We start from the raw sequence: 14,721 nt of genomic DNA on the forward strand, positions 1-14,721 counted from the left end.
TGTATGGATAGATAGAGGTTTTGATAAAATAGATTCTCAAAAAAAATGTAAATTTGAATGTACAGATTTTGATTAAAAAGACACATGCTACATATATTTTTCATTTTTTTTTTATAATTTTATTCTTTATTCCTATAAAAAAACTACTCAATCCTAACAAAATTATTTCACAAAAGCCGCTAGATTTGATTTAGGGGTGAAAATTTTGGATAGTATACATGAAGTTTTAGGTTCGATTCTCACTGGCTTTAATGTAAAAAAAAAAATTAATTATTCTATAAGCAATTTTAGTTTTTACCCTTAAATTAATATTTCTTTTAGATTGATGAAATCACAAGCCATTATAAATTCACATAAAAGTAGAGGAGTCATGATTCAAACTCTGGTCATGATGTTCGGCCTAACAATTTTGATATTTTTTGTCAATTGAGTTAATATTTTTTTTTGTTTTGTTTATGGTGGAGCTGATGATCGAATGAATGATCTCTAGACTCTAGCATACTACTCAAATTTCTCGTTATTGAACTAAGTTTTTTTTTTCCTCTTAAGTTCTAACATCAAGTAGTTACAATTCTTTTCCGATCGCAGTTACAGGAATCGAATCAGGGTTGTTATTGGATTAAGTTTTGACTCGGACTTATTAATCATATATTTTTGGAAAATAAACTCAAAATTTATATTTAATTTTAAAGCAATCCGTATTCTAATATTTTAGGTGGAGAAAGTTTTTAGTATCCGTTTATATAAACCAAACCACGACAAAACAAAACAAAACAAAACTAAGGCGTCTACATACGGATTTGGATTCTGTGCAGTTGACTGCACTGCAGTCACTAAATCTAGACCGTCCGATCAAAATCAGACGCTTAGATTTTAAGATTAGATTTTAATTATAAAATTGATCTTAAATTTTGGACTGTCTGATCTTAATCAGACGGTCTGGACGTGGCCGATTGCACTGCAGTCACTAAATTGCTGACCGGACCGAACCCAAATCCGTCTACATACACATGATGTTTCACCATTGAATGTTTTGTTGACATATTAACTACTGTACTCTAGAGACTCTATCTTTGATTGAAAATTCTCACCTTCTTCAATTTCTGTGCACTTCTTTCTATCACACTCAATTTCTTGTGCTAACAACAAGGTACCTTTTTCATCTCAGCTTATCACTACTTAGTTCAACCATCTTTTTCAGTGCATTGCTTGGTTTTTTGTGTAGAATTAAATTTTAATCAAAGATGCAATTTTTTCTTCTTTTTATTGGATCTAGATTTACTTTTGGAAAACCCATTTGATTGTTTTGTAATTGGGATGTGGTTTCTTATTTGTACAGTGATGAAATGAAATGGGTGAGTTTAAAGTTAGTTTCTTTGTTTCTATTTTGGGTGCAAATTGCATTTCCATGTTTGAAGATGTTTGGTTTCTTTTTCTCTCTATAGATGTTTAATTCAAAATAACTGTTTTTCATATATAATTGGAAATGAAATTGGAGAATGAATTTTTGTTTTGCTTGAAGAATTTAGAGGTATTAGTTTTATTTTCGTAATAATTCGGAGTTCAACTAGGAGCTAAGTAAATCTTAGCCAAGGATTGTTCTAGAGAGGGATGGAACTCGTGTGCACATGATTGATTCGACCTTAAATGAAGCTGGTTAACCACTTGAGCCAAACACGGTCTAGAGGAATTAGTTTAGTTATAGGCTTTTGGGGAGATTTGAGAAAATGTTTCTGCTAGGTCTTAGCAACCCTTTTTAGCATTATTCGCTTGGTATGCTTTTAGCAGCTTTATTTTAATTTTAATCTCAATCTGCAATGACTCTGGTGGTAAGACAAAGGAAAAATATGCTACTTTAAGCTGGTTTAGTCAATGCATGTGTTGATCAGCATAAGAATATTCCTAATCTTTTTATAATAAAATTGAGCGATGACTAAAAGTGCTGAAGGGTTGAATAAATAAATATTTTGTGTTAGAAATAATATAAAACCATTGATGTGGCTCTATCCTAACAGCTTAAGCTTTTGGGATAATCGGTTATCTGACATGGTATCAGAGCCTCTATGACTAAGTGGTCTAGAGTTCGATCCCCGCTTCCCTCACTTTCTAATTAAAAAGTGGAATTTAAGCATATGGTAGGTGTACATATGCATTATCCACGCTTCAAGCCCAAGTGAGCTCTTGCGTGAGGGGGTGTGTTAGAAATAATATAAAACCATTGATGTGGCTCTATCCTAACAGCTTAAGCTTTTGGGATAATCGGTTATCTGACATTTTGACTTGATCCAATTAAACACATATTTGCAAGATGTGATTCAAATGCTTTTAGATTGTGGTATCCTTCAAAGTCCTGCATAAGCCCTCCATATCCATAACGAATATGTTTACTGTCGTTTCTTTAATATTTTTTTATAATATATATATATATATATATATATATATATATATATATATATATATATATATATATATATATCAATCTGTTATTTTTAATTTATTGTTATTTTTCCAGGTATTCATTAATGGGTAAGTCAGCTGTGGATTTAATGGGATCTTCTTCTGAAGTTCATTTTTCTGGATTTCACATGGATGGTTTTGAGAAAAGAGAGGCTAACACAGAACAACCAACAACATCGGCAACTGACATGTACAATCAACCTTTCATCATAGGTGTGTTTTCTTACGGCAAAGCCGCAAATGTACTAGTAAAGTCATTGACGACTTCCTATTTGTGTCCGTCAGTGGTGGACGGACTTTGCTTTGTGTTTGTACTATCTTGATGGTTTTGGTGCTAGGAATTGTGAGGTGCTAGAAACCATAATTAAATGGTTTTGGTTTTGTTCGACTCATGTAGCAAATAGATAACTAGTAGATTTATGTAGCAAGAAAAGTGACATAAACATGTCAGAATTCACGCTTGCTGTGAAAAGAAATCACACTTCTCTTATTAAAAATTAACGCGATATTAAATTAGTTAGCATTTAATACGTAGGTATGAGTTCCAGCATCATATTATCATTTCACTTCTGTCGACTTATATATCATGTCATGTTTATAGAGTAGAGCTTCCTCCACATTTATCGCACATTATCAGATCCCAAGTCTGGTTTGTTGTGGATGCATCATGAGTTGTAGCATCATTTTTTCTGTTATCTCGACGATTCTAATTTATTTATCTATTTTTTCAGGTGTTGCTGGGGGTGCAGCATCTGGCAAAAAAACAGTTTGTGATATGATCGTTCAACAGCTTCATGACCAACGAGTTGTGCTTGTTAATCAGGTAACAAATTCTTTCTATGCATACATATTTTGGTCAAATCAAGAAAATATTAATACTTATTTTTTGCAGCTCAAATTGATCAATGAGGGCACAATCAATCGGCTGTACTTATATCGATACATTATGCTTAATAAGTTAACTATATATAACATATGACAGGATTCTTTTTACAATAACTTGACCGAGGAGGAACGAGCAAGAGTACAAGATTACAACTTTGATCATCCTGGTTAGTACAATTACACTTCATAGTTTGACTCACTAGCAGTTTGTTCAACATTTTGTACTCTGGTGTGGTGTAGCTCACTAGCGGAACCCAACCATTTCTTGTGAATAAAAAAAGTAATTCGACTCAGTGAATTACCAGTTATAACAGATAATATCCTGAAAATTGATAGGCTAAGAGCAGGATAAGTTTACTTTCTTAATAACCATATGAATTTTCTTGATTTATCATCAGATGCTTTTGATACCGAGGAATTGCTTCGTGTTATGGATAAGTTGAAGCATGGTGAAGCTGTAGATCTTCCAAAGTATGATTTTAAGAGTTACAAAAGTGATGCCTTAAGAAGGGTATATCTTTGGAACTTTAATTTTTTTAGCAGTTTTAACCCCGTGTTTTTAAAATGATTAACAACATAAGATTGAAATTCCAATTTTTAAGTTGCAAATATCATGCAAAAGAATACCTCTCTTTTTTAGTACGTATCACAAGTATAAAATAATGAATCAATGATGATATCATAATCTAAATGTGTATTTAGACTAAATTTTGTAACAAAGCTTGTCTCACTACCATTTCATTTTATTTTGCTTTAATGTGTCTTCAGGTGAACCCTTCAGATGTTATAATTTTGGAAGGCATCCTTGTTTTTCACGATCCACGCGTTCGGGAGTTGATGAATATGAAAATATTTGTTGACACAGGTCCTTTTGTTTCCTTCAACTCAGAATTTGTTAATTTATATGGAATCTTTTGTTAGATTAATTTTATTTTATCTTGTGGAACTGGTATACTGTTCTGTATTACTTAAAATAAATTCTTTTTCGGAGGGGGTGTTACTATGATTATATGACATTTTGACGCTCTATCTTCACATTGGTTATTTCTTTCGTTTATTTGTCGAATCTTTATATACCGAGATTTTACCTTTGTACCTTCTTGTTGTTTTATAATCCGGTAGATTTTCCGTGTCATTGTTGAAATACTAAATTAAGCTGTCACTTTACATTTTAAAATGTTCAGTGCAGATGCTGATGTTCGTTTGGCAAGAAGGATTAGACGTGATACCAGTGAGAAGGATCGGGATATTGGAGCAATTCTTGATCAGGTAGCAATTTAAAACCATATCATTAAGGATTGATTTTGAAGCTAACACATTCTTTATGATATTGTGATGGTCAATTCCTTCAATTAAATGGATTTCGGCTGCTGATTCTTGTGTTGCACTTGTTGCAGTATTCAAAATTTGTGAAGCCAGCTTTTGACGACTTTATTCTTCCAACAAAAAAGTATGCCGATATAATCATACCTCGTGGAGGAGATAATCATGTAGCTGTTGATTTGATTGTTCAGCATATCCGCACAAAGCTTGGTCAGCATGACCTGTGTAAAATATATCCAAATTTATACGTCATTCAGTCAACTTTTCAGGTTTCCTTTTATTACAATTTATTAAAGTTCTCAATTATCCTTCCTTAAGCTCCAAGCTTTGATTTCTGTTATAATAATGGTTGAATCATCATGATAATTGCTTATATGCAGATACGGGGCATGCATACCCTTATACGTGATGCTCAGATAACAAAGCATGATTTTGTATTTTATGCTGACCGTTTGATTCGTTTGGTAAGTAAATATGTTTCATTTTCACTTTCTTAATTTGGTGGTGATGTGACATTTTCTTTAATTATGCGCTTGAGCAGGTTGTAGAACATGGTTTGGGACATCTTCCATTTACAGAAAAGCAAGTAGTCACTCCCACCGGTAATCTTTTCCTTTTCGTACTTGATTTTTGATATCTTAATCGCAACAAAAGCTGTCTCTTATGCGATTGTCTTCTTCAATTCATTGTAATTTTTTATGCTTTTTTTCAAATGCAGGTTCTGTATACACTGGTGTGGATTTTTGTAAGAGGTTGTGTGGTGTCTCTGTCATCAGAAGGTATTAGTTTAGTAGCCCTAATTTCAAATTACATCGACATTTGATTAAATATTTTCATCCTACTTCCAAGTATTGACTAAGGGCCTGTTTGGATTGACTTATTTAAGCTCATCTATTAGCATAAACACTTGTGAAAAAACTGTTTAGAAGAGCTTATCGAAACAACTCATGACATGTTCAATACTGTTTTTTAGCTTACTTTCATAAGCTCTCCTGAATAGTTTATGAAAACAGCTTATAGCTTATATAAAAACAGTTTGAATTTATTTTATCTTTTGGTATCGAAATAGTTTCTACATAAACACTTATATGATACATGCTTATGCTATAAATGCTTAATTAAGTTGTTTATCCAAACATGGCCTTAAGTGTCTTTCTGTTATATTAATATTCTGCTAATTTCAGTGGGGAGAGTATGGAAAATGCCTTAAGAGCATGCTGCAAAGGTATTAAGATTGGGAAAATTCTGATCCACAGAGAAGGTGACAACGGTCAACAGGTTTGTCCATCTATATCTATGCTTTGGTACATATCTATATATTTCATTTTTCAGTCACTGACTTCTTATCTTTTGATCAAATGATTAGCTAATATATGAAAAGTTGCCGAATGATATCTCAGAAAGGCATGTGTTACTGTTGGACCCTATCCTCGGCACAGGTTTGTGATAGTCTCTTCTTTATCCTCTTTGTTGTTGTTCTGAAGTTACAAGTGCCTGCAGCCTACTACAGCTTAAGTTTCGGTTTGGCTATACGGTGACAAAAAATGATTTTGATTTAATTCTTTTGTAAAATTGGTCCTTTTTAAATTGAATTTAAGGTAAAATAATTTATATTTGGGCATGTTCACGTGAAAGTCAATAATACAATAAATTTGAGTGTAAAAATCATGTTTGGAGACAAAAACTACCAATCCTAGCTTCAAGTTAGAATCAATTGTAGAGCCAAAAACAATTCTAAACGAGAACCACCAAACATACTAAACTCAAGTCTTCAGAATCACTTTTAGTTCTCTCATAAGTGAATCTAAACATGCACTTAATGTTATTGTTAAGACACTAGGTAGCATAATGAAAGTGGACTTAGAAGTTTGATATTTGGTCTTTGTGATTGCACTAATTATGTTGAGATGCTGTGAATTATGTTAATGGGGTCGACCCAAATTGTAACATGAGCCGATACATTTAAAAGAGAAAAATGGGAGGTTTGTGTTTGAAGCGGAGGGCTTGGGGTGCATCAACGAAGCCAGTAGCCGTATAGACCAGACGTGTTTTCTGTTGTATTCCTTGTGAAATAAGTTTAATTAGGGTTATGATGTTACTCGTGGTATCACTGCAAATTACTTAGACACTCGGTTAAACTCTTTGACTGAATGTTGGTGTAGGTCGCATCTTGGGTGAACTATGTAAATCTATGTGTATTTTTCTTCTGCATTCTGGTAGAGTTTTTGTGATAACTCATTTTGATTAACCATAGAAAATTTTCACTTCTAGGTAATTCGGCTGTTCAAGCGATTTCTTTACTTATACAAAAGGGTGTACCGGAGTCCAACATTATATTTCTTAATCTCATATCTGTAAGTTACTAATAATTTAATTCCTCCATGTCTATTTTCTTCTCACCCTTTGCAGTGTGATTGTTTTTCTCTTGCTTCTTTCCTTTCTTTTTATGCTCTTTTGATGTTACATTTACTTATCTTCTCGTCTTATTCAGGCTCCTAAAGGTGTTCATGTGGTCTGCAAAAGTTTCCCAAGAATTAAAATAGTGACATCTGAGATAGAGATTGGTTTGAACGAAGATTTTCGTGTCATACCGGGCATGGGCGAGTTTGGAGATCGGTACTTTGGAACCGATGATGATGAACAAGTGACGGTTATTTCACAATAATGAAACCAAATTCCACAAAATGTTCTATATTGGAGTAATCACAATGAAACTTTGTATGTGTTGCAATTTGCTTACATGTAATATTATGAACTTTCTATGTGTTGCAATTTGCTTACATTTCCCTCCGCAACCGATGATGACATTTTGGCCTAATAAAACTTGAATTTTCTGAACAATATAAAACAGCAGAAAAAATTATAAGTTTAATTTAGTATTCTCTCCGTCCCTAATTATAAGTACACTTTTAAAAAATTTATCTCTAAATATAAAACATTTTCCAAACATAATCCTACTTTGCATCGAAATACGAAAAATAAACTATAAATACATCTTTTCACAAATAACAATTTAGTAATTGTAATACCCAAAAAATATACATTTATTACACTACCAACTTTTCTTAACATGCGTGAAAAATTTAGATGGGGATTTATATTAAGAGACGGAGGGAGTATAAAACATACTCTGATTGCGTCCAAAAAAAGAACACTACTAATAAAACAACCAAATTTGTTCCACAATACTCCCTTCAATTCTTAATATAAGAAGAAATTCATTTTTTAGATACATTGAAAATTTGATTTACACATTCACTTTTTCCTATATGGGAAAAGCTAACATGTGCCCTCAAGGCTCTTGTTAGTGTACTATAGATAGTAACTTTATACTTCCTCCGTCCCAAAATATAAGCAAAAATGAATGTGAGACAGAGAGAAAGAGAGGTTGAAGAAGACTCGACTTTCTTCCGTCTTGTTTTTATTTTTTTTATTTTTATGATTTTAAATAAGGGCCACGTGGCAACATGATATGGCCTAGATCAAATAAATTTGGACCGCTTGATTTGGTTCCACAGAAGTATTACAATTGGATGGTCAGGATTATTTCAAGTTAGCTTTTTTGTTTGATCGAAGCCTTTTTGGGCGTCTGGGGCGGTGTCATGTATGTAATCAGTTAATTGCAATTGGTGTTTAAGATGCATGACTCTAAAGTCATATTTAATATGAGGAAAAATTAATATATTGTGTATTATTTCTATTATTCAATTTAAACTTCATATACTATTTGTGTTTTGCTTATTTCTTTAATTAAAGGAGTAAAGACTCATTTTAGTCCTCACATTTTTCTAACGACCCAATATAGTCCTCACAAAACAAAAAACACAAATTAGCTTATAACATTTTTATACTAAAAACAAATTAATCTCTGGTTCTTTATAATAAATGGACTAATTTGTCCCTGATATGAAAATGTCGAGACACATTTCAGTTTTATTTTTGTCAAAAACTGAATTAGACTATCAGAAAGTTGCGAAGTACCAAAATGAATCTTCACTTTAATTCAACTTTGTAATACGAAAATTTCTAAATTAAAAATAAAATTCTAAATTTATTTTGGGTTAAATATGTTTTTGGTCCCTATAAAATGGTGACATTTTAAATAAAATGAAAAATATGAAATGACAAATTGATAATTTTTTATCGTCTAAAACTATTTTACACTGTCAGTGTACCTCTATCAAACTCATTATTTTTTATCGTCTAAATGACAAATTCCTTATTTCATTAATTTATATGCACCGTCAGTGTAAAATTATTTTACACATGCATCCAATAATATACTGACACATCATGTATGATATTTAAAAACACATGATGTGTCACATTCATTAAATGATGTGGCAACGCATCATTGGATGTATGTGTAAAGAATCTTTACACCGACGGTGCACAACAATTAAACTCTAATATTAAAGTATATTTAAAATAAAATGATTAATTTTTTTTGACACAGAAAATAAAATGATTAATGTTACATTTAAAATATACTCATTCTATCCCAAAATAAGTGTTGCATCTGCTTATTGCACATTTGTCAATACACAATTTTGATCATTAATATATTTAATTATGCATTATTAAAAATTATGAAAAATTGATATTCTAAAAATATTAATCGAGACAAATCTAACTAATCTTATATGATAATATTTGTCTTTATATATTAATAAAAAAATATGATCAAAATAACTTCTATGAATAGTACATACAACCAAAATGTAACACTTATTTTAGAACGTAGGAAGTATAAACTAAATATTTATTTTGTTTTTCTTGTCATAACTCATAATTAACACTATAGTGCATATAATTAAGTGGACCCAAGTGACCTTGTTTGCTTGCTTAGATTAAGAGAAGGGTAGTTTGAGACCATGTGGATCAAAGCCTACACATGCACTCAACCAACCATATGAAAAAAAATATGGAGAAAGACAAGTATCGGAAATTCGAGACATGTCTTGTGCTACTAAAAACTAAAACCAAATGTCATGGTATGTTGAAGTTTATTATGGTGTGTTGCTTGTCTTGTTTCATGCTAAAAAGGAAAATAACTAAATATACTATTTTACCGAGCTTCTTGTAAAGACGAATAATTCATGAGAATTTGAATTTAATTTCTACAAGAAAATAGTTTTTAGTTAGTTTTTATTTAATTTTTGGTTGAACTTCAAATTATATGGACTCACATTCACAAAAATTAGAGGATATAGAGAAAAAATATTATTTTATTTCACATGCACAAAAAATATCGAAATATCATTTTCGACTCAACTAATTTAAAAATTTCTTATGCTCCAAAACTGCTCTTTGAATATTTTTGGCTTTTAGGTGAGTAGGCCACCAAACTTTTTTTTAAAAAAAATCTCTTCCAACAAGACATTTTCCCCTTTTGGATTTATATGACCTATATGATCCAAATCAATTGAAAAATAAATAATAGTCTTTTTAGAGAATCTAAATAATCTTGCTAATGTGATTTTGGGAGTGGGGGATGTCAATATGTCTTGTATAATTGTCTCTCCCTTTGCAATTTCAAGCATTCTACATATAAACCATACATGATTGGTTGCAACATGATTGGTTTTGACTGCTTTTTTATTCTAAGGAGGATCACACAACCTTGACTCCTTCACATGCCTTTCTTTTAACAATACTAACATCCACACACATTGTTTTCAACTTTATGGAATTCTTTCTAATGAAATTTTGTACCATGAAATTAAATTGAGAAACACTTTTACTTTCCTCTTAAGGTTTTCTAGGATCTTGTTCTCATGTAGTTGGATATTCTCCATATTCATATAGTCGAATATCAGTGGTTGTTTGATGAAGATAGAATTATCTAAATTAAACCTATATTTTCTTAAGACATTTGATCTTGACCGAACAATCTTCAATATCCTAAATGCGTGAATGCCAAAATTCATTAATTGTAAAAAACTTTAATTCTTTTTTTTCTTTTTTACTTTACCTCAAAGCTAGGCCACAACTTGTAAAATTATATTCTATACATATTCACTATTCATCAAATCAAGAAAGTGTAGAACTAGTCTAAACAAAGATAGAAAGTCTATCTAGTCAAGAAATTGTTCCACTAAGGATTCGAACATGGTTCTCATAAACAACCCATTATTTAGTGAAGCTCATTAACTATTTGCCCAATATCTTAGTTAAATATTACACGAGTTTTTTTCTTCTTATTTGGTAAAATAATTTAGCGATCACATCTCTTAAAATGAATAAGTGAAAAATTCTATATTCGAACTTCAACCTTGATATATAAGTAGCTTACCAAAATATCTATTAATATTAGTAGAGTAGACATATAACTTGACAAAAAAAAGAAAGTAGACATATATAAAAGGTATACACTAGTACAATTTTTTTAAGTCAAAGTGTGATCATCATGTGTGTAATTCAAGCATGAGCTCATCCACTCATAATTAACCAAGGTTAATCAATAGGAATTCCTAGATAAAACAAAATGCATGCCATAAATAAAGCATTTAACCCTTTTCTTTTCTTTCTCTATTCATCTCTCACGAATTTAAGTCCAATTTAGTAACATGATTTGCATTTGTCATTTGTACACTAATATGGAAAATGTGGAGGGCAGGTATAAAGTTCTCCTCTGTGTCACAAGATTCAAACTATTAATGATGAAAAACTCACTATAAAATGCCATGATTTAACCAACTTTAGTGATTCAAAAGGAAAACAAAATAATGAGACTAAATTACTACTTTATTATTTGATGGTTGTGGGGGGCAAAATCAATTCCCAAACAGGTGATAATAATCATGAAGTTTCACTGATAGAGATTGAACACCAAAACACACTATATATAGATATCATTAAATAAATCTAAATTCTGAATTATTGGTTAATTTGTAACTGTTATACTTAAAATATATGCATAAACATACCAAAGAAAAGATACAACCGATAGTTAGTTGGTCCAGTGTGGTGATTGACGCTGAACTTGATAGGAAGGACCACAGTTCGATTTCATGCAACTGCGATCGGGAGATGGTTGAAACCATTTAATATTAGAACTGACCCCGAACTAAATTAGGCGGTCTAGTGGCCGGATATTGGTAATGAGAAAAATAAATAAATACAACCAACACACTTTAACATTCTTGGGAGAGTACCTAACTTACTAGTAACCAAGAAAAAATTGAAGCATAATAAAAGTAAATCATGTCCATTGTTGTGGCGTGTATTTGGTTATGCAGCAAGAAAAATTTATTTTGAAAAAATTGTTGTGGCATGTAATTCATCTAATTTTTCAAAAGCTACAAAAGTGTAGCTTCTGTGAAATTACAGTGGATCACCTAAATTCTAACTTATCCACCGTAATACCAAACCTAAGTTTAGTCGGTTAGTTGATCAATTTTGAATTTTTGCTATATACGGTTTGTTGCTCTATAGGCTATAATTATTATGGATATAACTATATAAGAATGCTTCTATAAATAATGGAATCTAGAATTGGCTAATTATTATGTTGAACTGAATAAGATCTGAAGTTAATGAAGCTAATATGAGATTATGAAAGATGATCCCACAAATTTCACAGTTTACTTGGTCAAAAGATGATTGAATTTGCAGTAAATTTTAGTACATGAAAATGACATATTCACTTTTTAAATACATAGGATTATCAAATTTTCACCAATCAAAAACAAGATTTTCCAGACTGATGACACTGACTCTCTTCTCTTAGGTTAGGATTACCAAAATGATTCAGTGATATTGATATCACTATCGTTTTCATGCTTCTCTTAGTGTCTTAGGTGTGTTTCAAAGATTGTGGTAAAGATAATGAATTCCTCTAAGTGTACTAGTAACAGCAAAAGGTACTAGAGTTGGCTTTCTTCTTTAATATTGCTACTTTAAGTTTGACCCTTTGAAATGATTTTTATATTTTATTTTCTTTTGAATTGGTTTTAAATTATGTTTCTCTTGTTGTTCTTTATATGTTACAGTATATTTTATAATTGTATGAACCATAACTGTTTTTTGATACTTTTTTTTTATTAGGTCTATAGTCAAACAAATTTGACCATTTTTCTAATTTTTTTTTTATAAGCAAAAAATTGAATTATAAGGAGTAGAAAGAGTACTCATCTTTTACAATTCAAATAAAATCACCTTAGACAGACTAAATGATTGTTACACCAGTCAGAAAATGCTAAATTAGCATTATTCCCTAATCGGCCTAAAAACCAAAATCAAGAAATGTAAATAATTTTGTTCACTAAAAAAGATACATTAACTCAATCTCCTCTAAATACAATATTATTTCGAAAGCACCCAGTTAACATCTTTGTGCCCCCCATAGGTTGTGAATGAGAAAATCATCGCTTTCTTTGTTTCTTGAAGTAAACAAACAACGAAAACACCTTTTTGAAGAAACGAACTCAACTGCCGCTGTTTAGCACTTCCACCCCACCCTCTCATATTCAAAGAGACGATCTTCATTGATGGAGAGATTGTTGTTGCTCCCTTCTAAATCTTTCTTCTGCATCCCTCTTTTCATTAGCCTGAATTTCTTGAATGCACTCCTCCTCTGAATTTCCTTTTGTCTTCAACTCTTTAGCTTTCTCCACAGCCAACGAGGTCACCTCAACCCCTAATTCTAAAGCTCCATTCCATACTTTAGAAGCAACTTCCCGGTCATATTTCTTTAAAAAGATTTTGTTACAATTGCGAATATCGGAAGAATTGATTGAGCTACAACAAAGAATATCTCCAGCCGAAGAGATAGAACTTGCCTGTAATTTTCCAGAGATAAAATTTGAAGGCGGATTTCGTGTGACCCCTTCTGTAACAACGCCCTCACGTTGATGCTTCGCAAACCCGTTGGAATGGGCTGGACGGACAACAGAAGAAGAAGAATGTGTTGTCGAATTGCGCGAAATTAAACTTTGAACAAGTTGATGCAGTTTTCTCAATGATGCTGAAGGAAGAATCACCATTTTTCTAATCTAATGCTATGAAGCAATATAGTAAAATTTAGTCCTTTCCTTAAATATAATTATACTTTTATAAACACATTAAATACACTATTTACAATTTTTTTACTATGTAGGTATAAGTGTTGAGTAACCTCCGCCGAAGAATCTGTAGGGCACACACGATGATTCTCCTTTCATAACCAAATTTTTCTATATGCCAGAGTCAATGATAGAATCTTTGACCAACTACTTAATGTAACAAAATTTCTTACCCTTTAAACCAATTAAGATATGACATTAAATACTTTTTCTTTGAAAATGAGAACATTTATGTTTGTCTCATTTTTGTGTGAGTTTTACCGTTAAACTCATTGAAACTAAAATTAAAATAAGTAAATAAAAATATGAAAGTAAGCCATGATATGGCAAACTGATCAGCTAGCACGGGCCATGAAATTCTTCGTCAAGATACTATGAATTTCTGAAAGTAACATATGTCTTGAACTTTGATGCATTAATGTGAGAGGAAAAAATATATATAAAAGGAAGCGTGCATGAGAGGCAGAGAGGTATGATTTAGAGAAAAAAGGAGCTATGAAAATGAACCTTAAAAGCCTCTTTGTGTTACAAAAATGGGCCCTTAAATCATTAGAATATCCACTCAATCTTATTCAGTGTCCATTCTTTCTCTCTTTAAAGCAAACAAAGCAAAAAGGATATCCTTTTTTTTTCTCAAATTTTCATCCTAGACTGTAACCATAATCATATCTTTCGTGTAGCAAGTCAAAATTATCTTGTTCACGCCCATTCACTTCAAAAAAATAATTGACAATCCTATTCCTATGTCATGACTTATGAATCTTATGATCCTCAAACTCAAAGGGTCTCAAATAATAATGACTCTATTTGCTCAAAATAATTTCCTATGTTTACCATTATTTGCCAAATTTCATAGGGGAAATCTTTCAAATAGCAAACCTCTAAAGTGCATGCATGTTTGGTTCTTATGTGACACAAAATTAATTTTAGTTAAAAATGTACCGAATGTAAAATAGTTTGTGTTTGGATTAGATACATATCCGTAAATGTG

The 14,721-nt window shown here is 31.4% G+C and overlaps 1 protein-coding gene across 3 annotated transcripts; it reads left to right on the top strand.

Annotated features, from left to right (window-relative positions):
• Positions 1-1,006: 1,006 nt before the first annotated feature.
• LOC123896561 (uridine kinase-like protein 4) lies at positions 1,007-7,427 on the top strand. 3 transcript variants are annotated; one of them, XM_045946935.1, is made up of 15 exons: positions 1,007-1,150; positions 2,513-2,670; positions 3,189-3,280; positions 3,440-3,509; positions 3,741-3,853; positions 4,111-4,207; positions 4,532-4,611; positions 4,740-4,934; positions 5,046-5,129; positions 5,207-5,267; positions 5,384-5,444; positions 5,850-5,943; positions 6,032-6,104; positions 6,937-7,019; positions 7,157-7,427. In XM_045946935.1, the coding sequence occupies exons 2-15, from the start codon at positions 2,523-2,525 to the stop codon at positions 7,328-7,330; spliced, it is 1,425 nt and encodes a 474-aa protein (XP_045802891.1). In that variant the 5' UTR covers positions 1,007-1,150; positions 2,513-2,522; the 3' UTR covers positions 7,331-7,427. The 3 variants fall into 3 exon arrangements, with proteins under 3 accessions (XP_045802891.1, XP_045802893.1, XP_045802892.1); XM_045946937.1 differs by lacking the exon at positions 1,007-1,150 and adding an exon at positions 1,153-1,355; XM_045946936.1 differs by lacking the exon at positions 1,007-1,150 and adding an exon at positions 2,273-2,335.
• The last annotated feature ends 7,294 nt before the right edge of the window (positions 7,428-14,721 follow it).

This window comes from Trifolium pratense, linkage group LG7 (genome assembly GCF_020283565.1).
Source record: "Trifolium pratense cultivar HEN17-A07 linkage group LG7, ARS_RC_1.1, whole genome shotgun sequence".
Lineage (NCBI taxonomy): Eukaryota > Viridiplantae > Streptophyta > Magnoliopsida > Fabales > Fabaceae > Trifolium > Trifolium pratense.

What these genes read in the sequence shown, in the direction of transcription:
- LOC123896561 (XM_045946935.1), top strand. Translation starts at nt 2,523, where the DNA reads ATGGGTAAGTCAGCTGTGGATTTAATGGGATCTTCTTCTGAAGTTCAT. An exon ending in GAAAATATTTGTTGACACAG is followed by an intron (nt 4,208 to 4,531) that starts GTCCTTTTGTTT and finishes TGTTCAGTGCAG; the next exon opens with ATGCTGATGTTCGTTTGGCA. An exon ending in CTGACCGTTTGATTCGTTTG is followed by an intron (nt 5,130 to 5,206) that starts GTAAGTAAATAT and finishes GCGCTTGAGCAG; the next exon opens with GTTGTAGAACATGGTTTGGG.